Here is a 28000-nt window from a genome sequence, read left to right as displayed (position 1 = left end):
TTCCTCACCACTCTGCTCTTCTCTATTTTTACCAGCTGGAATGAGCCTGAAGAGGAAATACCCCACCACATGAAGGCTGAAAGCTTTGATCATCTGCCTCATGCGGCCAAATTCTCCTACCGCCATTACGGCGAGTTTGCCTACACGTTAGGCACTGGGTAAGGTCCTCAAATGCTGTCAGATATCTTTCTATGTAACTATGTACCTGCCTATCAAAGCGATTTAAGGCATCATAAAATGTAAAATTACTCTCTGCTTTTATTTTCTAGTCTGGTTGAGATGAAGTTGAAGGGACTCTCTAATTCCAAGGAGACCTGGGCTGATATTGAAGATATCAATGGGGTGTTCTGGTTCAAACGGACTGAAATGTCAGGTACTATGATAATTGAATAGAATACTTTACACTGTATGCATGATAATAATAATAATAATAATAATAATAATAATAATAATACACACTTTTATTTATGTAACACATTTTAAAACAAAGTTCAATTTAGTTTTAATAAGTTCGTTTTCAGAGTGTGCTCGCTAGTTTTGGTTTTTATTTCTTTAGTTTTCATTTTACAGTAGTTTTAGTATTTTTTTGTTAGGGCCAATAATGTCTCCGAAGTATGTAGCTACATATACATTCATGGTTGGAGAACTGTGAAAGAATGGCCACAATGTTTAAATATTTTCATTTGGGAATCAAATTGAGTACTCTTTCACTACCACACTCAGTAGAAAACTTGTCATCTGCAATTTCATCTTGACCCCAGTTGGTTAAGATTGGACCTGAGCTGAATAGCTTGGTTAAATGGCATCACGTTCCTGTTATTTAATTTTACAAAACTAGACTAGGATTATTTGTGATGTAATTGCAGCATAGCGTCATCCACTGGAATGTCAAGTCCGATTTATATTCTGTGGTTCAATGTCAAGAGAGTTGACGGAAATGAATGCTGTCTCCTTTTTTTGGTAGTGATATAATATAGCTAAAAATCTTACAATCTTAAAATCATATATTTTTATTTTATTTGTATTCATTTTTTAACCAGGAAATATCGTTTAAGTTTAGTCTTAGTTTTTCTTAAAGGGACAGTTTGTAAGAATCAGAAATTTGTTGTAACAGCGACACCTGTGGCCGTTAAGTCAACGAAAGTCAGCGTCCTGTTGCTCGCGCTCGCTCATGTGCACGCGCTACCTGAATGTGAGCAAGCATCCGTCAAAACAGTGAGGCGACACACTTCAGCTCAAACCACAATATCACTCTATATTTCACCTGCTTGGCAGTAATGTTAGCTGACCAGACGAAGGTCTCTCCATGAATCACTGCTGATCCTAGTGTTGACTTTTCCTGCTTCAGCCTCCCGACCGCGGCCGGAGGAAACAGGGGAGACACCGGCACATGGTCGGAGACAATAACGTAACTCGTTGCGGAGCCCCGTCACTTCACAAGACACGGGAAACCTCTGTTGGTCTCCACTGTACATTCACTAGCTACTTCAACTAACTCTTCTGCAGTGTGTAGTGTGCGCGCATGCACGTGAGGTGGAGCGAGCAGAGTACAGCAGAGACTCCGGCCCTGGAGACCAAAGTTACGGTCTCCCCCACGTCCTCCGAACGCGGCCAACACTGTTTTGCAAGACGGGCGTCACTAGATATAACTTTGCGGTTTTGGTGCTTCCGTGTAGTTTGTGTTGGAGTCTGAGTCTGAACAGCGTAGCCACACGCGAACGAGCGCTCATGGGACACCAACCCGGATTGATTTATACGTGTAAGAAGTTACAAACAGTCCCTTTAAAGGATTACATTTATTTTCGGTTTACTACAAACATTTTCCAGTGCTTATTTTTGTTTTAGTTTCAGTTTTAGTTTACGATAATAACCCTGACCAGAATAAAGTGTGTTGCAATAGTCAAATCTAGGGGAGATAAAAGCATGGATGATCTGTTGATGAAAGGAATGACATGATGGTCACCGATGTAGAGTGAGGAACCCACAGTTTGCTGTTTAAGCAACTGTTTAGGTCACTTGATGTAGAGTGAGGAACCCACAGATTGATGCTTAGCTAATTGTTTAGGTCACTAATTATATCTTTTATAATGAGTTTTCTCGATGCTTTTAATGTTTTATGTAATTATGCGCTTTGAATTGCCTTGTTGCTGAAATGTGCTATATAAATAAACTTGCCTTGCCTCACTGCATTACTCAACATAACATACACACCACAACACTCATCTATACCCCTGATATGTCCCTTAACAATCCTGTTCTTGTTTCTCATTTTCCAGAGTAGCACAAAGTTTGAAACTCACTGAAGTTCAACTCTGTTCTTTCTCCAGCGTACGTCCAGAAACATTGGAAGGAGGACGCTTTTTTTGGCTACCAGTATCTAAATGGTGTCAATCCCATGATGATCCGGCGTTGTTCAGCTCTGCCCGAGAACTTTCCTGTGACTGACGTCAAGGTCTCCCTCAGTGGTCGGTGTAGCTTGACATGTGAAATGAAGGTGATTGCCTTGACCTTGATTGATTTTAGAGTCATGTTTTTCCCCATGACATGTTAATTTAGAATTGCATGTTGCACTTACATGTTCACTTAGTATACAGTATGTAATATGCAAACTTTATGCATGTGCGTCAAATCATTTCTCATCCTCACAGGAAGGCAACATATTCCTGTGTGACTACAAGAGTTTGGATGGACTGACACCAAACACCATCCATGGGAAGGAGCAGTACTTGATGGCTCCCCTGGTCCTGCTCCACAAAACACCTGACAAAAAGCTGATGCCGATTGCTATTCAGGTGAGATTAGCACTCAAATATAGCTAATAGTGACGTTTTAAGTTTGAGTATTGATTTAGACAACTATCATTCAAATCGTAAGATGTAGGTTCCCCTGCGACAGGAAGCAACCAACTTACTGAAAGTGTATTTGCAAGTAGCAGCTACCATGAATAGTATCTATGGCAGCTATGAATCCTCTCTGATAGGAAAGGCAGTTCATTTCTTTCTGCCCAAGTCATGTAAAAAGGTTCCTCCCATAGCCATATCCAAGTTTAACAGGCTGACAGTTGAGTCTGACGCAAATAAGTCAATTCAACCTAATTTACATGACACACAACTATTGATGTTTGTAAGACTGAGGAAAGTAAAGCTTCTGTTCTCAAGGTGACCCTCTGTTCTCACCTGGGATTAAATGAAAATGTGAATTTCCACTTCAGAGTATCAAACTAAAAAGCAGATGAAAGCTATAGTAAATAGTCAAACATAAAACATAATTGACCAGTACTGGTAATGAATTGAATGGATTGAATGAACCACATCCTCCTTCCTTCTCCTGCAGCTGAAACAGATTCCAGCAGATGACAACCCCATCTTCTATCCTACCGATTCTGAGTACGACTGGTTGACGGCCAAGATTTTTGTGAGAGGAGCAGATTTCCACGAGCATGAACTCAATGTTCACCTGCTGCGCACTCATCTGCTGGCTGAAGTCTTTGCAGTGTCACTGCACCGCAACGTGCCGGAGAAGCATCCACTGTACAAGGTAACTGAAAGGGAGAATACTGAACTAACTGTAGTTGTAGTTTTTTCAACTTGCTGATTTTTGTATCTTCCAAAGTTGATGAATCATAATGTTTTAATGTGTATATATTTTCAAGTATTTCACACTGCTGAATGGTATAGAAACGTCAAGATTTCTGACTTTGTTAACATGTAATAGTGTCACTAACAGAGTTCCCTCTTTCCCTCAGCTCCTCGTACATCACACTCACTACACGCTGAATATCAACTACTTGGCTCGAGAGCTTCTAATATCGGGGACTGGATTTTTCAAACATGTACAAAAGCACCAACACACTCACTAGACCATTACCTAAACAATCAAACAAGTTTGTTTTTCAATATCATGTACAGTATCTGTCTCTAACTATATTCCTTACATATTTGACTGTTCCTTAGTTTGCAGCTTCTGGTGGAGATGCTATGAAGAGATACCTGGAAGGATCACTGGCCTCACTGACCTACAGCTCCCTCTGCATACCAGAGGACATTGCTGAGCGAGGTCTGAAGGATGTGCCAAACTTCTACTACAGGGATGATGGACTCAAGCTCTGGGATATCATCCACAGGTAGTACAGGTGTCCTGATATTGGAAAATAAGAGCCCAAATCCTGCCCTCTCTACCAGCTAGCTTTTTTTCTCTTGTAACACAGTTGGTTTTCTCATAAAGGATTTATTTCATCATGGCCACTCTTTATCAAGAAATAGTTGCAGCATGTAACCCCCCTCGTAAAACTACAAATTGTTATTTTTACATTTCTTTTTGTGTATTGCTTAAACAAAGAGATAAAATGTGTTCATTTGTGAAATTTAGAGATGCTGGTATAGGCATATATTTTAACTTTGAAGCACGCCAAACTTTGGGATATCATCTACAGGTAGTATAGGTAGTTTGCTGTGCTTTACACAGTGTGTCTCAGATTTCAGCACAGGATTTCCTTTCCTTTTCCATTTGCAGGGGAAAAAGTTGTTAAACACAACTAGTGCTAGAAACCAAGCAAACAACTGAATCACATAAAACTAATGATGGTAATGAGGACAGGACAGATCAGCTGGATCAGCACAAAGACTGCACATCTGTGTTAATGACATTGCTCCAACAGGGAGCAGCAGTCCTCACTGGAAAGCAACCCAAGAATACAAATGATTAGAGTCAATTTTATTCTAGTTAATTCTTCCCCATTTACCTGCCTGGCTATCCTACTCTGCAACGAGAGCCTAGTCTGATTTTGCCACTACTGATCAGAAGTGAATTGTATTGTATTGTATCTGACTGCTTTAACATGACTTTGTTGACTGAGGCTGTATTAACCAGTATACTGTAAACAAAATATTGGGGATACAATACATGTTGTTTAAGACAATTTACTGTTTAAATAAGAGACCATTCACAACACAGCGTCCTGAAATAGGAAAATAACAGAGCCCCAATCCTGCCCTCTCTATTAGCAAGCTTTTGTTCACTTATCTAACTCATTTCTCATAAATGATTTCTTTAATCAGTCTTTCTGAAAAACTGCAAGAAATATAGTGTTTTCTGTCCATCTAAAGGTATCGACTGTAATATTAAAGTTGTATGATCCACTGTGCCGTATATTGCACCAAATTCCTCAAAACAACAGAACTGATCATTCTAAAGAGATGGCCATTCAATTGTCTAACACAACAGTGTCTCACTACTACAGTGTGAAGAAAACAATTGTATAATTCAACTAGGAATGTGTTTTACAGAACTTGTTCTCATTTCTCAAAGGTTTGTGAAGGGAATGCTCAGCTTCTACTACAGGACTGACGCTATGGTCCAGAGCGACACATTAGTGCAGAAGTGGATTTTGGACATTTTTGAACATGGATTCCTTTCCCAAGCAGAAACAGGTGAGTTTTAAAGAAAAGCTCAATCTTAATGATGATACATGTGCACTTTTATGTATCATTATACTTTCATAATGCAAACATAAGTCATATTTTAATTTCTAGATGTCTTTAAGTAATGCAGTTTATTCCCTCTGATTCTCAGGAATTCCTCAGAGCTTCACCACCGTGAAAGACTTGGTCAAGTTTGTCACCATGGTGATCTTCACTTGCTCAGCGCAGCACTCGGCTGTGAACACTGGACAGGTGATGCCTTTTAATTCAATTATAATGTTGCTATTTTTGTGGAATGGATTCATGAGGTTTTGCATTTTTTTCTGGACTGGAGAGAGATGGATGAATTCTGGCCAAAAAAGTGACCTTTGACTTTGAAGATTGTTATCGTTAACATAAACAAGTCTCTACAGCCATGCTCGCAGGTCTGTGAGGCTGCTAAATGCAACAAATGCTAACATACTCACAATGACAATGCTAACATACTGGACATCTGTAGAATATGTCACAGACAGTGAAGGTGATCTATTGACTGTATATGAACATCATACCAGCAAGACTTTACTACAGTTTCGAGGTTTATCTGTAGAATATGTTACGGAGATGAAAAAAAGTAAAGTTAAGTTAACTTATTTGTAAATCAACACTTCCTCCTTTCATTTCAAAATAAAAGCCCTCAGGCGTTTTTTCTATGGACAGAATCCCTTCATTTGTTAACACAAGGCTATTATTCTGAAATATGAGCAGTCAGTGCTGTGGAACACGCAGTCACTTTGAGTGCTCCAAGAATTGATAAAGTTTGGGGTTTAAATCAACACTTCCTGCTTTCATTTCAAAATAAAAGCCCTAAAGCGGGTTTTCTTTGCACAGAATTCCTTCATTTGTTAACAAGAGGCTTTTATTCTGAATATGTGCCGGACAGTGATGTGGAACAAGCAGTGACTTGGAAAGCATCATAAATGAATACAGTATGGAGTTTTAATTGTGGATTATTACTATTATTTACTAATTACCACACGTTTCTGAACCTTTCTCTGTCTAAAATAAATATAAATTATATTTATCATGAAGTTAAATGGTCATTAAAAGGCAAACTTTATGCAGAAAGAAAGGGCTGACAGCAGCAGCAGAAACACAGCTGACAGGCAGCCGACACGCAGCCAACACGCGTCTAGTGTGAACACCAGACTCCTGTATCACGCAGCCACCACGCGACGCAGACGCCTCGCGCTCCTGATGCGGGTAGTGTGCCCATGGCTTTAGTATACCCTGTTAACATGCACGCATGTGCAAGCATTTCCTAATTAGCACAAAACAGAAAGTACAGCGGAGGCTGATGGGAATGTCATTAGTGTTTAAGGTATTTGGTCATAAACCAAAGTATTGGACAAATAAGAATTTGATCCAATAATGTCGCTGGATGAAAAGTCAGAGGATCACCAACGTTATCACCCTGAGGTCAACATGAATGTCTGAACCAAATTTAATGGCAAACCAGCTGAAAGTTGTCGAGACATTTTTCTGAAACCAAGAATGTTAACCTCATGGTGGCGCTAGAGGAAAAGTCAGGGGATCACTAAATTCATCCTCTGGGGACCATGAATGCCTACAATTATGTTCCATTTCTTCCAATCCAAATTTTAATCAATCAATAGCAGACCGACTGAACAACAGTACAACATGGCGTGGCTTCAAAGAGTATTAATCAGTCATCAGTCAATCATTCATTCGTTGCAGTTTGACTATGGTGGCTGGATGCCCAACACTCCCACCACCCTGCGACTTCCTCCACCAACCACAAAGGGGACAACAAGTGAGGCCAGGATGCTGCAGACATTGCCTGACCAGGGCACGACAGCTAACGGAATGGCTGTCATTTGGCTTCTTAGCAAGCCATCCTCTGACTCGGTAAGTGCCCATAACTTCATGACTTCAATTACATAAATCCCATTTATGTTCAGGTTGTTTAAAGTAAGTAAATATGTCATTAGAACACAAATACCCTCTTTGACCCACTGAAGAAATCCACTTCCTACAACTAGGGATATCACAAGAACCAATACTTTTGGTACCAAACCGATGCCAATAATCTGAAAACGTGACAGAACTCATTTTTCTACAGTACCACAGGTACTGTCAGGGCTCGAGACTAATGGTGTCCCGTTGTCCCGGGGACGATAGAAAATGTGTTTGAGACGCAGTAAACTCACTATCGACTCGTCCATGGGACGCCCTCTATTTTTTCCCTGATAATGCTACATTGCGAGCAACAAATCTGTGTTGAAATCGTCAGAACGAGAGCTAGGTAACGTTAGCTGTTAGCTCCATGCAGGACTGTGCTGCTTACCCGACCGGTTCTCACTCCCAACTTGTCAAATACCACCGTTTGGTAAGTGCCCTTCAGCATCGGAAACCGATGCACAGAGACACCCTTTAGCAACAGCAGGTCAACAGTAGTCGAGAACAGCCCTTCTTTTCAGTAAAAATGAGTATGGAGTGCTGCAGGAATGAGTCCTAAGACGTGGCAATTTAGTGGTTCCCTCGTCTCAAAGTCAATGTGTCTTTTGAATGCATTTTTGGTTAGGTGACTGAAATAAGATCTGCGATTAACACAAGCTGAAAAGATTTTAACGTTTTGTCCTACAAAAATACGTCATTCCTGCACCACTCTATTGGGCGAAAGTAAATTATAACTTTATCATGATGTGTTCAAATGTAATTTTTAGTGAGAAATTTGAATAGATCCAGTTGTTTGAGGGAGATGTTTTCACAGCAATATAAAATAGATAGTAGAGAGGGAATTATGACCCGTTTAACTCCCTAACCAAAACCAGAATGCAAGCGGTAATAAAGGAGTGTATGTTAAAGTACATGGGATTTATTGTTTTATTTTAGTTTTTTACCGTGGTATCGAATTGGTATCGAGAATAAAGGAATTTCACTGGTATTGGTATCAACTACAAAATTTCGGATATTGTGACATCCCTACCTACAACTGTACATTACATTGCCATTAGTTTATGTCTGATAAACATTTAAAATGTTGCTGGAAAACATCTATGTCTAATGTATCTTTGATGTCATCAGGTCTTTCTTGGTCAGTACGACAACGACCATTTCAGTGAGGAGATTCCCTGCCAGCTGATGAAGCTTTTTCAACAAGAGCTTCAAGTGTTAAGTACACAGATCAAAATCAGAAACAAGAATCTGGAGGTCCCATACACATACCTGGATCCAGATGTGGTAGAAAATAGTGTGTCCCTTTGAATGTCAGAAGGTGTGACCTCCTCAGCTGTTGGCCAAATTCAGCTACATATTAACAAAAGTGGGAAAGGGAAGAACTCCAAGTTCTGTCCTGTCTGTCATTTCTTTGCAGCTTTATTGATTTAACCGTGGGGAAAATGTTCTGTTTTAAATCATAATTCACATCTTAAGTCTTCTTCTTTGTTTGTCAATGAATATACGGGGGATCTTATCAAAATAAATCACTGTGAAAAATAATATTTTGCATTATGATTGATACACTTTAGAAGTAAACTGTGCCTTATGACTTATTGTCATAACGAAGTATAATCAATTGTAGGGACCTATGTTTTGCTAAATTTACTATATGCTGTGTCATGTATCTGTATGAACTGTGTGTCTCTGTTGTTGTTGTGTTGCTGTTTCGTCTCATGTGAAAAACAATTACTTTCAAAAAACAGAACATAGTATGCTTAGTTTATTAGAAGTAGTCCTAAGGCCATCACCATTTGAATGTCAGAAGGTGTGACCTCCTCAGCTGTTGGCCAAATTCAGCTTCACATTAACAAAAGTGGGAAAGGGAAGAACTACATGTTCTGTTCTGTCTGTAATTTCTTTACAGTTTAATTGATTTAACCGTGGGGAAAATGTTCTGTTTTGAATCATAATCCACATCTTTAATCTTCTTCTTTGTTTGTCAATGAATATACGGCGCATCTTATCAAAATAAATCACTGTGGGAAAAATATTAATTTACATTATGATTGATACACTTTAGAAGTAAACTGTGCCTTATGACTTATTGTCATAATGAAGTATAAACACTAGGGACCTATGTTTTGCTTTTTTTACTATATGCTGTGTACTGTATCTGTATGAACTGTTTGTCTCTGTTGTTATTGTGTTGCTGTTTCATCTTACTTTTAAATAAATTACTTTTATAACACAGAACATAGTATGCTTAGTTTATTAGAAGTAGACCTAAGGCCAGCAATAACCAGGAACTAAATGAATAAGGCCAGCAATGGCCAGGAACTAAATGAGTAAGATCAGCAATGAGTTGGATGCAATTAATGTAGCATTTCCTGCTGAATGATGGTCTAACTCTTTTTAACTGATGGTTCACAAAAGCTTTATTGATGACACTGCAGCTCCAAAAACATGCCGGGAACGCACAGTGCTCTTACATTGAAAGAGCTAATAAAAAAATCTAAAACAAAATATTACCTTTTTTTAACTCAACAAAATGACAGCTCTGATAGAGTACTACATGTAAGGATATTTAACTTAAAATTAAATGATGAGTTACTTTTTAACCACAATCAAAACATAACTAAAACAGTTAGTGAAAATCACACATAAAATGCTGCTTCAACCATCCCAATTCAAGCTTGCTTCATCGCATATACTGTAGCTACTGCAATACTAACTTCCATAGTACAGCATTTCTTCAGACTACATGTGGTAAAGACAATGAATCCTAATTGCTTGTTAACATGACTGAAATTACAGTACATTGAGCCAACATAGCATCACCCTCCTACTAAGAAAAACTACAAAAAAAAGTCATAATGTCACTCAATATCAGTCACAATAGGAAATATTATTATTATTATTATAGTATGGAAATATTGACCAACCTTGTGTCCTTATCAGCCAGGTGCTGAATAGGCTTGTCACAATTTTGTTGGACAATATATATCGTCCCAGAAATAATTGCAATAAACGATATTAGCATCATTTTAAGACCATTTAATGCCACTGATATGATGATAATATAATAGCATAAAAGACGTTTTTCACCAGAGTGATGCAAGAATGTGGTGCGGGAATACAGAAAAATCCACATGCAAATTTTCTGCATGACAACTATGAACACTGATTCCACTGTGAATTAACCACGTTGCCGTGTTTCATTTTCGTCAATGAGGCCCATGAGGCCAAATGAGTTTCCTCCTAAATAGTGCCCGTGTCCACTCCACACAACAAAGACCTATCCAGAAAGAGATTGTCTAAAGGGTCAACGTTAACTACACATAAACTAGTCGGGCCCCAAACTTGACGCTAATGCTAACATTAGTTGTTGTGGCTAGCCCCGTTCCGTTCCTCATTAGCAAGTGCATATCAGCTACCATCTTCATCCTATCTCAGCTGCTGGGAGATCTCCAGCCATATATCGTCCTTTATTTGGTTGTTGAGGTAGTAGTGTTTGTCGTACATTATTGATTATTGTTGAGAAGAGGACAGCCCATTGTTATTTTGAAATTCCATTGCTCCGAAAATACACACTCTCTGTGCAGCAACCAGAAGCACATGGCTACTTATTATGCAGAATGACATCAATCAGTTGGAACAAAGGATTTCATTGGTCAAACATATATATATTTCCACAGGCGGAAATCTGTTGAAATCGAGTTCCATCCGAATATTTTTTTCCTCACTCAAATGTTCTGTAGGGGTGTGCAAGCATTCATAAGAACCCACAAAATCAGTTTTTATAAATTTACATGCACATTTTTTCGGATGAAAATCCGTGTCTGTTGTGAAACGGCTTTAATAATTAAACCAGAACTACTGCCTTGCATTTGTTTGAGTCAGCCAACCAGTCAAGTTGCAGTTTACATCCATGTATGTCCAAAATGTCATCACTTCATCATTTCTTCCTAATTGTCATAATTAGCATATGAATTCTTGAGTTATGGCCAACTGTTTTATGATCATTTTATCTGTGTAAAGTGTCTTTGAGTTTCCAGAAAAGCGCTATATAAATAAAATGTATTATTAGTATTATTATTATTATTAACTAAAATGTCATAATTTTATTCTATTAGACATTTTAGTACAAATCTTCATAATTATCATATGAATTTTTGAGTTATGGCCCAAAACATGTTTTTGAGATCACAATAACGTTGACCTTTGACCACCAAAATCTAATCAGTTCATCCTTGGGTCCAAGTGGACATTTGTGCTAAATGTGAAGAAATACCCTCAAGGCGTTCCTGAGATATCGTGGTCACGAGAATGGGACGGACGTGAGGTCACAGTGGCCTTGACCTTTGACCTCTGAACACCAAAATCTAATTATGTTATCCTTGAGTCCAAGTGGATGTTTGTGCCAAATTTGAAGAAATTCCCTCAAGGCGTTCCTGAGATATCGCGTTCAAGAGAATGGACCGGACGGACGGACAACCCAAAAACATAATGCATCCGGCCATAAGTCAATAACGTAAAAATGATTGAGGTCATGTCTATATATTGTACGATAAGTCAATAACATGAAAATTATTGAGGTCATGTCCATATAGCATACGGTAAGTCGATAACATAAACATTTTTGATGTCATGTGCTGTAAATCAATAATGTCAAAATTATTGAGTTCATGTCCATATATTGTACGATAAAGTCAAAGTCAAATCGATCTAGTTATTATTGTGACAGGCCTAGTGCTAAACAAACAAAGGTTATGACATCCTCTTTCTTTTTACACAGCTGTGGCATCCTTTTTCTCCTCCCTAGTAACCTTGACCTGGTAACCTTGACTGTCCACTAAAGGTTGTGAATAATGCTTCAACATAAGATACTTTACATACCAACAAACGTTTTTTAAAATACTGTGGAAGGTATTTTAAACCATATATTACAGATATAACGTTATATATATTGAACAGTTTGACTTCTAGATGAAAAACAAGCATGCATTTGTTTTACTGAACTGACAATAACTAAAAAACATATGAGCCTGATTTAACCCAACATTACTGATGTTAACATGCCTTTAGCACTATTAATAACAGTATTAATAACTCACATTAAGACTTAAGTCATGTTTGTCTGTGTATTTAAAGAAATGACAATCAATTTGAAACCAATCATTTGTTTTGAATTTCGATGGCAGGGCGTCATCAGTAGAGTAAAAACCTTTCAAAACTCAGAGGTAGGGGCAGCTGTAGCTCAGTGGGTAGAGTGGGTCATCCTTAAACTGATCCACAGCTTCTGACATGTAAATACATGTATGTATATGGTGAATGCAATCAAGTTTAAGTTAAGTTTTTGAGGTAGGTTACTTACTGAATTTCCAAACAATAGCAGCAGCAGCAGTAGTAGTATGCTTCCAAAACTTAACAGGCATGATGAGTTCTCACGCGAGGTGTCCGGTTAAAGTAGGTCAATTTAAATTAATGCAGCTTTTTTCATGCAGTATTATTTACTGCATGAAACTCAGCTACGGTTCTTACTTCCCTGTGTACACTGTGATATTTTGAATGAGTGTGGCAGCATGTGTTGTGGAAGTCAAATCATGTAATGCTGTATTGTTGTGGTGTAAAAACGCATTTTAATCACTAGGTGGGAGTGTCGCGCTTCTTATTTATGGCGCTTGAGGTGAGATGAGTGATGCAAAAGAGAGGAGCGCCCCAGAGGCTCAAAAGAGCCCTTCACCAAGGGCAAGCATCACCGGGCATTACCTCCTCCAGACCCCCTGCAAGAACCGCTTCACGAGAGGCTGGCCATTAAGGGTATTCCCTGAACTTGAAATGCATTTTTACTAGTAAGCAATCTTTTAAAAGCATTCCTTAAAGCTGAAGGTGTAGGTGAGATTGGAGCAAATATGATTAAACAAAGTTGTGTTTATAAAACGGTCGCTATATCGTGACAGGAGTACATGAAACAAGTAACCTAAAAAAAAAATCATCAGCCCGACAGCCACACACAAAAAAAAACATTACTTCTACTACTAATAATAATAATAAATTATATTGTCAATATTTGTGTGCTTAAAATATGGAATGCACACAGTAATATGTGTAAAATATGACAGAAAATCATCCGTGCAAAATATATGGTTTTCTTGCACGTCCCCTGATTCTCCTCTGCCTGTCTGACTCCCCTCTGTCTGTCTGACTCCCCTCTGCCTGTCTGACTCCCCTCTGTCTGTCTGACTCCCCTCTGCCTGTCTGACTCCCCTCTGCCTGTCTGACTCCCCTCTGTCTGTCTGACTCCCCTCTGCCTGTCTGACTCCCCTCTGTCTGTCTGACTCCCCTCTGTCTGTCTGTATGTCTGAAGTTCAACTCTGGGGCGATGGGGAAATCGCCCCCAGCAGGCGGGTCTATGTAGCAGCTTAGCCAACAGCTGATTCAAGCTATGAACGAATGACATTCAATTTAGCCAATCAGCGTCCTCAAATTAATACGAGAGGGGCGATTATTGTATCGCCCCAAGCAGCTACTGCTCGTCAGGCTTTAGAACATCTAGCCCGTGACGGGAGACTTTGACCAATCACAGGTCATTTCATTGAGAGAGCGTTCCTATTGGCTGTGCTCCGGTCATGTGACCGGAACTTGGCATTCCTTCACCAGATTTCACAATTGCGGTGGCGTCAAAAACGTTCTCATCTTACAGCTAAACAGTACACTACAAGATGATTCTGAAAACATTTGAGGCGATAAATAGGCATCAACGTAACATCATATTGATTCATATTTGATCAGCGCTGCCTACTTTGACCGTTTGGTCGGAGTTCGCGAGTGATTGACAGCCGCGGCAGCTGGACAGCTCAGATCAGCTCTTACTGCTTGTTTTCCTCCGGTATGTGAAATCTTACAGATGTCGTTAGGAGCACACTGGAGGACACAGTGTGAGGGCTTTGGTTTAGGACCCAGAAGCAGACACAGACACAGTTGGATGGTGGTTGAAAGTCAGGTGGATTTATTGTAATAAAGGTGGTGAGGGCGCTGTAGAAGGCAGGGGACAGGCACTGTTGAGCAGGGTGGAGTGGCTGGAGGAATGAGCTGCGGCGGCGTGAGGATGGCTCGATGGGAGGTTGGCACTGGAATCCAGAAGACAGGAGAACACAATGTTAAATATCAGAAGCACTAGGAACCACAAGAATAACTCTGGTAATTTATAATACAGAGCGGCCGAGTGAATACCAACTGGTAGGCAGAACAATCTGGCGAGGACTGGCAGGAAAGCTGGTGTTCTTGTACTGTAGGTTGATTAGGTGATTGTTGACAGGTGCAGAGTGCAGAGTGGAGAGTGAGACCAGGTGCCTGATTAGGAAGCCGCGCCCCTGCCACACCCACACAGACAGGCAGGGGAGGGGGAGACCCAGGGGAAGCAGAACACTGGAAAACTACTGGAGTCAAGGCCAGAGCCGTGACACACAGAGGGACATGATTTTTTTCAGGTTACCTGTTTCATGTACTACTGTCACGATATAGCAACCGTTTTATAAAAATAACTTTTTTAAATCATATTTGCTCCAATCTCAGCTACTTCAGATTTAAAGTACCAAACATAAATGTACTCATTATGCAGAATACTGTATATTATTGGATTATACTTATTGATGCATTAATGTGTTCATCACTTTAATGTTGCAGCTGGTAAAGGTGGAGCTCATTTTAATGACTTTATATACTGCTGGGTAGTTTAATCTATATTAATACATCATCATTTATTCGTTGATTATATTTTGTATTAATAATCTGAATCTGTAAAGTAACTAAAGTTATTAAATCAATGTGGTGGAGTAAAAAGTACAATATTTCCCTCTGAGATGTAGTGGAGTACAAGTAGAAAGTATCAGAACATGGAAATACTCAAGTAAAGTACAAGTACCTCAAAATTGTACTTAAGTACAGTACTTGAGTAAATGTACTTAGTTACTTTCCACCACTGAGTACATGTTATACTGTTGTGTTTTTCTAAGCATTCTTTACTGCTCCTGTTGGAATAAAATAATTGTTGATTATTTAACTGAAAAGTAGTAATGTGTTTTTGATAACTTCACTTTTTGCATTAAATCATACCGGGATGTTTGCTGAAATTGATTGGATGTGGCACAGCCCTACCGAGAAAAATTTCCACCAGCCGCCACTGGTTAGCTGATAGAGTAGGAACCAGTAGAGAGGGAGAGAGACAGAAAGGTTGTGAATGAGAGAGAGTAGGCTTGTTGGAGATGAACTGCGCCTCGCCTGGAAAGTAGACGAGATCAGGCGGCAGCAGCAGCAGGGGGTGGTGACTAAAAGCTGCAGCAGCAGGGGGTGGTGACTAAAAGCTGCTGCTGCAGCAGAGGGTGGTGACTAAAAGCTGCTGCAGCAGAGGGTGGTGACTAAAAGCTGCAGTCAAGTCAGACAGTTTCCAGCAGCCTTCCTGTTAGATCCGATCTGTAGGCCACAGACCACGTTGGGATTTATATATATTTGTTTGTAAATCTATGTGTAAATGTGCGTGTTTCTGGCATTGGATTCTATCCTTTATTATTTTTATGTCCACCTTGTAAAGCACTTTGTAATGAGCACACGTTCTGATAAGTGTTATATATAGATAACCTTCATTATTATAACAATTATTATTATCAACCTGTTTGTTAACAGATGAAACCTTCATTGCACACAACATGAGACTAATACAATAAAATAGCGTTAAAAGGACTGTTTGTAAGAATCAGAAATTGGTTGTAACAGCGACACCTGTGGTCGTTAAGTCAACGAAAGTCAGCGTCCTGTTGCTTGCGCTCGCCCGTGTGCACGCGCTACCTGAATGTGAGCGAGCATCCGTCAAAACAGTGAGGCGACACACATCAGCTAAAACCACAATATCACTCTATATTTCACCTGCTTGGCAGTAATGTTATAGCTGACCAGACGAAGGTCTCTCCATGAATCAATGATCCTAGTGTTGGCTTTTCCTGCCTCACAAGACACGGGAAACCTCTGTTGGTCTGGAGGAGCTGCAGCATTTATTTCTGCACAAACGTCCACTGTACATTCACTACATATTCTCAGAGCTAAACTAACTCTTCTGCCGTGTGTAGTGTGCGCGCATGCACGTGAGGTGTAGCGAGGTAGTGAGTGAGAACGAGCGCGGTGTGTGAGTGAAGGCAAGCAGGCAGAGGAGCATAGTACAGCAGAGACTCCGGCCCTGGAGACCAAGACTACGGTCTCCCCCGCGTCCTCCGACTGCGGCCAACACTGTTTTGCAAGACGGGCTTCACTAGATATAACTTTGCGGTTTTGGTGCTTCCGTGTAGTTTGTGTTGGAGTCTTGTCTGAACAGCGTAGCCACACGTGAGCGCGCATGGGACACCGACTGATGATTTATACGTGTAAGAAGTTACAAACAGTCCCTTTAATGAACGCATTTGGCAGCGCACGTGGAAACTGGAAAAGGACCATGTTCTGGTCGCCTGATGCTCTCTGAGCTGTAATACTGTTTTTATGTTAATACATAATGTACTTCTATTCTTGACTTATGGGACAAACTGTTTAAAAGGACACTGTTAGTTTAACATAGAAGGCATTCAGGCCTAATCACTGGTATTCTGATTTTAAAGAAATAGAACCTGACACAATTGTTTTGGTCTCTCTTGTGTTAATTTACGATAATTACTTATTTTACAAATTATATTCTTCAAATTATATTCAGAAATTCTCTGAAAGCCTGCACTATACTTTTCTCCCTCTTCATCTGATCTCCTGTGACTTCCTTTCTTGTAGTCTCGGGAGCCTCTGGCACTGCATGACCAGAAAGCAGAAGTATCCCCAAGGATCTCGGACGAGGACTTAATCGACCTCTGTGAGCCGTCGTTGACCCGGCCCACCAAAAGGACCAAAGCCGGCAAGCCCAAAACCGTTGCTGTTGACATCTGCAGCGTAGTGGAGTATCCTTACCATTTCTGTGCTAAGTAGTCAACAATTATCCCTATTATTGTTCAATGTTTCTCAGGAACTTGTTTGATCAACTGTGTGAAAACAACAAATGTTCTGTTCACATAACTGAGATATTCAGTATCACCAGTTACAGGTAAGTTAATAACATTGAACAGATTCAGGTAGGATGATCAATTATGTGCTGCCAGATTGTGCAACAGTCAGTTCGGCTAATCATATCCACCCAGGCTGCCCCACCACATCCTGCAGTCTGAGAGACATGTAAAAGTTTTCTCTTTTACATGGTATATTTGTTTCGTTTTTCATGAGAGAATTCCTTAGTCTGGTTATTGTTGTCAGCTGAAAGTCACAACCAACACATTTAAAAAAAAAAAAAAAGGTTTATTGGCTTTTGCAGGGGCTGATTGTGTGTTTTAAAGGGTTAACCCGCGTTGACCGACTCGGCTTCGCGACCCAGGTCGAGAGGTGGGTCAGACCAGGGTTGATTTCAATGTGAACGGCACGGACCAGGGTAGCTAACCACCGGGGCAGGACAAATGGAGGCGCACAGTCCGTGACGTAACTGTCACAGGTCACCGTAAACAAACGGTGCCATGGCAGCAGGATTGTTTTCAGATACATTGGAGGTGAACGACGGGCAATTTGAACAACATGGATATGTGGCGAGACTTTGAGGTGCGGGGCTCCTGGTCGTCAGCGGTGAGGAATAAATTAATTTAGCGACTGAGACGATGAGGGACAACTAGTGTATACGAACATAACAAGGCTGCTGAATGAGAGAGACATCTGTCGGCAGTACACAGAAACAGAAACACACCGCCGACCACCTCACGATACCGCCGGCTGTGAGCGCATCTGTCTTTAAAGCATGTTTGCACATTTCGTATTTGTAACGTTACCTTTTTTAACTTTTTCCAAATAAACCTGCAAAAAGATCCATCTGTCGCCTGTTCTATCTGTTATAAAGTAACAAACACAGTCCTAGTCCCGAGCAATTAGCAAACTTCATGAAATAGGTATAAACTCATTTTATTACATTTGGACAGGCTCTTACATTATCCAACAGCTGCCACAGGCCCAGCTGAAAAACTTTAGTAGGTCTACTATATGAAGCAAATCTCTGCTGGGATGGTGGAGTGAGGGAAATATACATTTCAGTCTTCAGAAGTTTCTGTAATCCTTTTGTAAGTAAGTTTTGTATATTATCCTATTAGATAGCACAATGTAGTCTGATATATGATAAATGGGTACTGTAGACAGACAGGAAAAAGGTTTCATTCAACCTTTTCAAAAAAGGTTCATGAGTTTTGAGTGATAGAGACTGTAAATTTGTATGTTGTCTGTATGTTTTTGTAAAAATTACAGCTCCATGTAACATATAACTAAAATACATGCTATATGTACTTTATTTACACCATATTATCCCCAAAAACATGCATCTTTCTGTGACATTTTACGTTTTTGCACACATTGATGATGCCACTATCATCTCCTCTCTCTGTAGTCCTCCAGACCTGTAGTGCTACAAAAGTAAAAGTGAAGACTGTGGCCACAGCAAATGAAGGTTTATGGGATGTCACATCTGACAATGTGAGATGTGGATGGACAGTACCAGGGACACAGAATTTTGTACTAAAAAGGCTGCAACTTTGGAAGATGGTTTAAAATTTCAAGGAACAGAGGAGGAAATGTTCCGGTAAGATTGTCTCATTGACTACACAATCACATGTTTTAAGGAGAACTATGTAGATAGAAACATGTGTAGGACACAAAATATATAAAAATAACAACTTCATGAATAGATTTGTAGTAGGGGTGTAACGATTCATCTACTATATCGATGTATCGATTTATATTCCTACGATACAACTACATTGATCGGTACTCGGCTAGTTGTCCTTCACGGGAGACGTATATCGATATAAAATCGATTTGAAACGCAAAAATCGATTGTGTCAATATTAAGGATTTGCACCTTGTATTTAAGGACGACAAACTTTATATGAAAGTGTTTTTAGCACGTGTATTAGTAAAGAAATGTTAACCGTCAGTCCGGTTCTTCAAACATGCGTCAGCTCTGCCCTCTGCAGCGCGAGCGCGCTTCCATGACTCCTCCTCTCTCAGCCGGTAGCGGCTGGAGGGAGATGAGCAGCGGTCTGCAGGAGACGAGGGCGGCTTCACCCACAGGTGCTTTCCCCGTGCGCTGTCGATTTTTCATTCAGAGAAAATGACTTTCCTTTCCCCGTCATGATATCTACTGTATGTGAACGCAGCATCAGCCTCACGTATCCAGCTGGAGAGCAGATGAGGTGAGGTGAATTATCACGACGGGAGTAAAGTAAAAAACAAAACAGAAATTCAACTAACGTTAGTCTAACGTAGTTTTAAAATGTTTTTCCAGATGTTTTCATGTATGAAAAGACCCTACATGAACACTGTAGGTGGACTATTTGATTACTATCAGCAGATTATTTAAACAGCGTTTGTAGAGGAATGATTCTGTCCCAAACTGTTTGATCACTATCAGCTGTCTGATCACTATCAGCTGCCTGATCAATATCAGCTGTTTGATCACTATCAGCTGTCTGATCACTATCAGCTGTTTGATCACTATCAGCTGTTTGATCACTATCAGCTGTCTGATCAATATCAGCTGTTTGATCACTATCAGCTGTTTGATCACTATCAGCTGTTTGATCACTATCAGCTGTCTGATCACTATCAGCTGTTTGATCACTATCAGCTGTTTGATCACTATCAGCTGTCTGATCACTATCAGCTGCCTGATCAATATCAGCTGTTTGATCACTATCAGCTGTCTGATCAATATCAGCTGTTTGATCACTATCAGCTGTTGGATCTCTGTATTATTGATCCACAGTTTATACTGAAAATGAGTACAGAAGCAGCAGGTTAAACCACTGTTCATATAACTTGAATAGAAGTTGCTTTATTATATTTTTTGTTAAATATTGCACTGCCTTGTATCTTGAGAACTGAAGCAGCAGGTCCTGCAGTTGCACTTTTTATTATTTTCAAATAAAAGGTGTATGTATTTGCCATTAATCGTTGTTTACTTGTTTATATCCATAATTAATTTATCCCTGATTCACTTACAAGAAAAACTTTGAGGAATCCTAACCTGTACTGTCCAGTATCAGATATTTATTTCACAGTCACACTGACTGAATTTTTGGCAAAAAAAGTTACTGTATCAATTTCAAATCATTGAATCGTATCGTATCGTATCGCTCTAGATGAGCTAAATATCGTCCTGAATCGTATCGGAACCATGGAAATCGTATCGTATGGTAATTTTAAATCATTTGGTAAGCTGTAACAAATACTTAACAGAGTATATAAAATGTTATAATGTGTACAACAATAAACTGTTAAAATAACACAAATTATAGTATTACTAATAATTAGTGAATATCTGTATCATTTTATTGTTTGATAACAGTAAAATAATTATTAACTAAAGTTTAATTAACTGTCCATTTACCATTTATTAATGATGGTTATTATAAAGTGTTTTTGCATTTAACGTGCAATGAGTAAACCGAATATCAACATTACAGAAAGTTTAAGAGACACTGGATTATTTATCACTACAAAACATAAAAACAATAATTAGACTCAAAGTCTTCCATAGACCAGATTAGAAATGAACACAGCATGGCTAACTAATGTGTTACAATGGATCAATAAACACAACAGTGCATTATGTCTTTCATGGGGTAACTTACTTCCAGACAAGAATTAGGCTGAGTATGTTTACTTTTCAAAGAGGCATTTCTCTGTCGGCTTTCCAGTTATAAAAGGTTAATCATAATTATAGTCTATGACATATTTCAGTGACATATCTTCCACGAGTGGGTGGAGGCATTGATCCATGGCCACATCTATCTGCACCACCTCTCTTCCTAAGAAAACATTCTGACATTATTGCTCAGTGTTTCTCAGGAACTCTGGAACTTGCTGGAGCTTGATTGTGTCAAACGGCGCTTTTACAAAGCAAAAGTAAGGCATGGCAAAGTGCAAAAGAACATTAAGACATAATTAAAACAGTTATAAAATCATAAAAACGTTGAGGATTAGAAAATAAAAACAAGCTAAAAATAAAAGCTAGGATAGAAGCTAAAATAGAGTAAGAACTGATTTTCTCAGTTAAAGCCTGGTAAAGTTTATATAGAGTGTGAAGTGCTACAAGAGTAAAAGTGAAGACTGTGGCAACAGCAAATGAAGGTTTGTGAGATGTGGATGGACAGTACCAGGGACACAGAATTTTGTACTAAAAAGGCCGTAACTTTGGAAGATGGTTTAAAATTTCAAGGAAAAGAGGAGGAAATATTCTTAAGATTGTCTCATTGACTATACAATCACATGTTTTAAGGGAAAATATGCAGATAGAAACATGTGTAGGAAACAAAATATATAAAAATTACAACTTCATGAATAGATTTGCAGGTAACACTTTATAATAACCATCATTAATAAATTAAACTTTAGTTAATAAGTATTTTACTGTTAACAAACAACCAAATGATAATTAATAACGTTTACTAATTAATGTTATAATTTATGTTATTTTATCATTAGTTTGTGTAATATGAGATAAGTTGTTTATAGCTGACAGGAGAGGATAACAATTACATTCTGATTATATTCCTAAACTATTTATTGACAGATTATTGTAGCACATATTATAACATTTTATATACTATATTAAGTATTTGTTAATGGTTACCAAAGGATTTGTAAACTTTAAAGAAATAGTTTGTAAAACGTCTCTAAGCATTACATAGATCAATGGATCTCAAACTGTGGTACGTACGCGAGCTCTCTGTAGTGGTACGCAGAGGAATCTGAAATATTTTTAAAAAATCAATAAGAAATAGGGCTGACCCATAAATCTCATTTTCTTCGTCATCATATGAACATGCGCGATGAACACATCGCAAAACGCTGTCTGGAACGCGATGAATCAGAACAATCATTATATTTAGGGATGGTTAACGTTGCATCCTCTCCTCTGCTGCGCTGTGTCGGAGCTCAGTCAGTCTGTGAACGGCTGATCAGAGGCCGCGGTGGAGACGGCTACAACTACTCGTAAGTTCAATAAAACTTTGCAAGTGTAAGGCCAAGACATGTTATCATTACACCTGTTCAACAAGCATAAACATGACGAAACTGTTAAAGGAAAGCAACGTTTCAATCTGCTCTGCCCGCAGTCTGTCATCCACCGCCGCTTTAGACAGGCACAGCGCGTTAGCTCGGCGGCTAACAGTGAACTGTAAACAGGTTTAAGTTATTTAGTTGAGTTGTGACTGACTTTAGTTCCCTGGTCAGCAGTGATCCAGTGTTTGTGTCCAGGGAGTTTATTTTGAAGGAACGGAAGGCGTGAAGCGGTGATGCACTTTCAACCTCTGTGTTATTAATTTATTATCTTCATAAAGTATCAGAGCAACATAACCCTTGGCTATACCAGCTAAAACTAAAGCTGGCAGTAGGCTGTGTAGTCGGACTGGTTAGGTTAGTTTGTCACATATCTTACTTGTAAACTCATCAGCTGGATGAAACCAAACAGCTCCTCTTCCCTCTATCAGCCCTAATGTTACCTGCAGCAGAGGGAGGACAGAGGACAGAGGAGAGAGGACAGAGGAGAGAGGACAGGACAGAGGACAGAACAGAGGACAGGAGGACAGAGGAAAGGAGGACGGACTGATACTGACTGAAGTCTGTGTTCTTCAGTCTTTATAAAGTTCATTTAGTATTTTCATGTCAGGAATATGATTTATTTTATTAACATGTTAGATTTGTTTCCAGTGAGATATTAAGGAGTTAATATGGTGACTTTAATGTTGTAAACATTACTGTTGCTGCTCTAGAAACAACATTTAGCCTGGTTATATTTTAAATACAGTATATGTATATGTATAGCTAATATGCACACTTCAATATTTGTTTATTTATCACAAGTCATATCGTCATCGCAATATTGAACAGTGTTATCGCACATCACAGATGTTCCTCATATCGTGCAGGCCTAGTGTGAGAGGCTAACCCTTGCGTAGTATGAGAGTTGTGTGAGAGTTTAAGTGCCATATAGGGTAGGCCTCCGCTACTGTATTTTAACATCGGTCATAATGGTGGTACTTGGAGAGCCAAATATTTTCTGAGGTGGTACTTGGTGAAAAAAGTTTGAGAACCACTGCTCTAGATAATTTCAGGGTTGCATGTGTGAAAGGTGCTTTGGAGGAAGAGGGCCAATTCAGGATTGGTTTTGAATCCTTTCAAATCCCGCAATTCTCTTCATCTGTTGAATGACCAAGGTTGACTCATGTTCTTCGGCCTATTCTTTTCCTATTCTCTTTGCTGATCGTGCCCCGTATCAGCCATAACCACAAAAAATAACATCAAAAATAAAGTTCTCTAAAGAAAAGTCCCATCCTGCTTCCTTTTAACTGGCTAATGTACTACTCACTGCGAGCGAAACTGGACCCGATGCCAGGCATTAAGAATAACTGTATAGAAATAGCCAAACTTCTTTCTGATCTTGTTTAGTTATGTAGGTCATATAGAGACATCTGTTTTAAATTTGGACTGTTTTATAACCAGTTAAAAACTCCCTGTACTTGTTTTACCTTAAAAGTCATTAAGGTGAAATGTGAGGGTCAAATCAGTGTTCATGCTACTGAAAATATGTGAATAATAACTACTGGCAACTAGATGGGTGGCAAACATTGAACTTCCAGCAATTATACTGCATGTTTAGTCAACTAATAATACTTAATACTTTACAAACCATGGCCTAAACAAAGAAACATGACTGCAGTAGTCTGTGGGCTGTCACACATTGGTATAATCTTGCCAGTGCAATGTCAGGCAACAGGAGGGGTTATCACTTTTTTTGTTTTGTTTTAGTATTTTATCAGAACTAATGCAGGTAACACTTTATAATAACCATCATTAATAAATTAAACTTTAGTTAATAGTTATTTTACTGTTAACAAACAACGAAATGATAATTAATAATGTTTACTAATTAATGTTATAATTTATGTTATTTTATCATTAGTTTGTGTAATATGAGATAATTTGTTTATAGCTGACAGGAGAGGATAACAATTACATTCTGATTATATTCCTAAACTATCACAGGCCACAGACACACACATACAATAACACACAACACTAATTGTATGACTGGAGAGAAGAAATCCAGAAAATATGAAGTTTAATTTGGATCTAGTTTGCTTTGCCCATTACTCATTATTAGGACTGTGGATTATGTCCCCCATCCCTTACATTGGAATATCTCTCCCACTCTCTGAGGGCGCCGGCGCTCTCGGCCGACTTTGCTGTCTTTCAGAGGCTTTAGCAGGTTTAGTAAGTGAGCTAGAGTATATGGAGTGACTCTTGTTTTTTTACTATGCAATCAATCAGAATAGGTTTGAGAGCAAAACTTTCCACACTGCAATCAAAAAATGTTTTATAGTTAGTAAAATAAATGTGTGATTAATAATGTATTAATGTGAATCAAACACTTTTGTGTGCAAATCAAAAAGCTGAATCTCGTGGACGGGACCTATGCTGAAAGATGTAAGACACGTCCTTATTGGCCAGTCTCGATTGGAAGATGTGAAGCAAGTTTACGTAGAGGCCAAACGGTGGTACTACAACTTCTGTGTCCGTCACTTGATGCCATTGGGCCCAAAAATACTTTTTCCCATAGACTTACATTGGGAAAGAGATGTCTGTAACTCGGCGGATAATTTATTTTTAGGTAAATCAACTTCCCACTACGAACACTCTAATAGCCCTTATTTAAATCAGTAAATCCTAAAAGTTGTAAAATGCACTAATAGCTGAATCCAGAATCTCATGTGAATGAGACCCAGACCGAGGGCTGGGAGGCGGAGTTAACGGAAACGCTACTGCGCCTGCTCTATGGGCCCAATGGATGTGGAAGATCGCCGGATGGTCTATGAAGGACTCACTCTAAGCTAACAAAAACACAATTCTTAGTTTCAGGTGATTATACACTAAAGAAAACATAGTTATGAATATTATATTCCATTTCTGCTAATAGATCCCCCTAAATCCTAAAAACTGGACCTTTAATGAACCCATTTGGCAGCGCACATGGAAACTGGAAAAGGACAAAGTTCTGTTCACTACTGCTGGTTGTTTGTGACTCAACCTCTGTGAGCTGTCGTTGACCCGGCCCACCAAAAGGACCAAAGCCGGCAAGCCCAAAACTGTTGCTGTTGACATCTGCAGCTTAGTGAATTATCCTTACCATTTCTGTGCCAAGTATCCCTATCATTGTTCAATGTTTCTCAGGAACTTGTTTGATCAACCGTGTGAAAACAACAAACATTCTGTTCACATAACTGAGATATGGAGTATCGGCAGTTACAGGTAAGTAAATAACATTGAGCAGATTAAGGGCGGATGATCTACTTCTCTTATGTGCTGCCAGATTCTGCAACAGTCAGTTAGGCTCATCATATCCACCCAGGCTGCCCCACCACATCCTGCAGTCTGAGAGACATGTAAAAGTTTCCTCTTTAACATGGTACATTTGTTTTGTTTTTCATGAGAGAATTCCTTAGTCTGGTTATGTTGTCAGCTGAAAGTCACAACCAACACATTTAAAAAAAAAAAAATTTAAAAAAAACTTTGTTTATTGGCTTTTGCATGAACATACAATTGTGTCAGAGCATTTATAAAGTGAAAAGGCATATATTCCCTTTATACAGTACAAGGACATTATAAAAGTGGCAATTGACACATTGTTAAACACCAAAACAACTTACACAACTAAGAAAACTAAATTAACACAACATTGAAGAAATAAAACAACCAAACAAAAAAACACATAATCAGTACAGCAGCATATCACCCACGCCACAGCAAACACAATATTGATACCCCTCCAAACCACAAAAGTTTCCTCAATCAGGAATGAGTATAACGTTTATCCTCTTAACAAACTGGGAAAACAGACCCCATATTTATATAGAGAAAACCTATATAGGTTGTAGTCAACATTGTTTTTGCCAACAAAAGAAGCTCTTTTGTTCAGTTTAACACTACAATATCGGAGTATATCAAGTGAAGAGTTTCTTTTACCCCTTTCACACCGAGGGCTCAACCAGGGTTGAACCAGGGCTGATTATGTGTTTGAAAGGGTTAACCCGCATTGACCGACTCGGCTTCGCGACCCAGGTTGAGAGGTGGGTCAGACCAGGGTTGATTTCAATGTGAACGGCACGGACCAGGGTAGCTAACAACCGGGGCAGGACAAATGGAGGCGCACAGTCCGTGACGCAACTGTCACAGGTCACCGTAAACAAACGGTGCCATGGCAGCAGGATTGTTTACAGATACATTGGAGGTGAACGACGGGCAATTTGAACAACATGGATATGTGGCGAGACTTTGAGGTGCCGGTCGTCAGCGGTGAGGAATAAATTAATTTAGCGACTGAGACGATGAGGGACAACTAGTGTATACGAACATAACAAGGCTGCTGAATGAGAGAGGCATCTGTCGGCAGTACACAGAAACAGAAACACACCGCCGACCACCTCACGGTACCGCCGGCTGTGAGCGCATCTGTCTTTAAAGCATGTTTGCACATTTCGTATTTGTAACGTTACCTTTTTTAACTTTTTCCAAATAAACCTGCAAAAAGATCCATCTGTCGCCTGTTCTATCTGTTATAAAGTAACAAACACAGTCCTAGTCCCGAGCAATTAGCAAACTTCATGAAATAGGTATAAACTCATTTTATTACATTTGGACAGGCTCTTACATTATCCAACAGCTGCCACAGGCCCAGCTGAAAAACTTTAGTAGGTCTACTATATGAAGCAAATCTCTGCTGGGATGGTGGAGTGAGGGAAATATACATTTCAGTCTTCAGAAGATTCTGTAATCCTTTTGTAAGTAAGTTTTGTATATTATCCTATTAGATAGCACAATGTAGTCTGATATATGATAAATGGGTACTGTAGACAGACAGGAAAAAGGTTTCATTCAACCTTTTCAAAAAAGGTTCATGAGTTTTGAGTGATAGAGACTGTAAATTTGTATGTTGTCTGTATGTTTTTGTAAAAATTACAGCTCCATGTAACATATAACTAAAATACATGCTATATGTACTTTATTTACACCATATTATCCCCAAAAACATGCATCTTTCTGTGACATTTTACGTTTTTGCACACATTGATGATGCCACTATCATCTCCTCTCTCTGTAGTCCTCCAGACCTGTAGTGCTACAAAAGTAAAAGTGAAGACTGTGGCCACAGCAAATGAAGGTTTATGGGATGTCACATCTGACAATGTGAGATGTGGATGGACAGTACCAGGGACACAGAATTTTGTACTAAAAAGGCTGCAACTTTGGAAGATGGTTTAAAATTTCAAGGAACAGAGGAGGAAATGTTCCGGTAAGATTGTCTCATTGACTACACAATCACATGTTTTAAGGAGAACTATGTAGATAGAAACATGTGTAGGACACAAAATATATAAAAATAACAACTTCATGAATAGATTTGTAGTAGGGGTGTAACGATTCATCTACTATATCGATGTATCGATTTATATTCCTACGATACAACTACATTGATCGGTACTCGG

General features: G+C 39.2%; 1 protein-coding gene across 1 annotated transcript; it reads left to right on the top strand.

Moving 5' to 3' along the window:
* The first annotated feature begins 40 nt into the window (after positions 1 to 40).
* Positions 41 to 8825, top strand: LOC141764600 (polyunsaturated fatty acid lipoxygenase ALOX15B-like). Its single transcript, XM_074629916.1, has 11 exons — positions 41 to 158; positions 270 to 373; positions 2328 to 2494; positions 2649 to 2792; positions 3334 to 3537; positions 3746 to 3832; positions 3954 to 4123; positions 5308 to 5429; positions 5572 to 5672; positions 7158 to 7328; positions 8508 to 8825. The coding sequence occupies exons 1-11, from the start codon at positions 70 to 72 to the stop codon at positions 8685 to 8687; spliced, it is 1539 nt and encodes a 512-aa protein (XP_074486017.1). The 5' UTR covers positions 41 to 69; the 3' UTR covers positions 8688 to 8825.
* The last annotated feature ends 19175 nt before the right edge of the window (positions 8826 to 28000 follow it).

Source organism: Sebastes fasciatus, chromosome 3 (assembly GCF_043250625.1).
Source record: "Sebastes fasciatus isolate fSebFas1 chromosome 3, fSebFas1.pri, whole genome shotgun sequence".
NCBI lineage: Eukaryota > Metazoa > Chordata > Actinopteri > Perciformes > Sebastidae > Sebastes > Sebastes fasciatus.
Note: the sequence above shows the minus strand (reverse complement) of the source record. Positions and strands in the feature narration are given on the sequence as shown.

Coding starts and splice junctions, on each gene's coding strand:
- LOC141764600 (XM_074629916.1), top strand. CDS start 70: ATGAAGGCTGAAAGCTTTGATCATCTGCCTCATGCGGCCAAATTCTCC. Junction 5,673..7,157: donor CGGCTGTGAACACTGGACAG/GTGATGCCTTTT, acceptor CATTCGTTGCAG/TTTGACTATGGTGGCTGGAT. Junction 7,329..8,507: donor GCAAGCCATCCTCTGACTCG/GTAAGTGCCCAT, acceptor TGATGTCATCAG/GTCTTTCTTGGTCAGTACGA.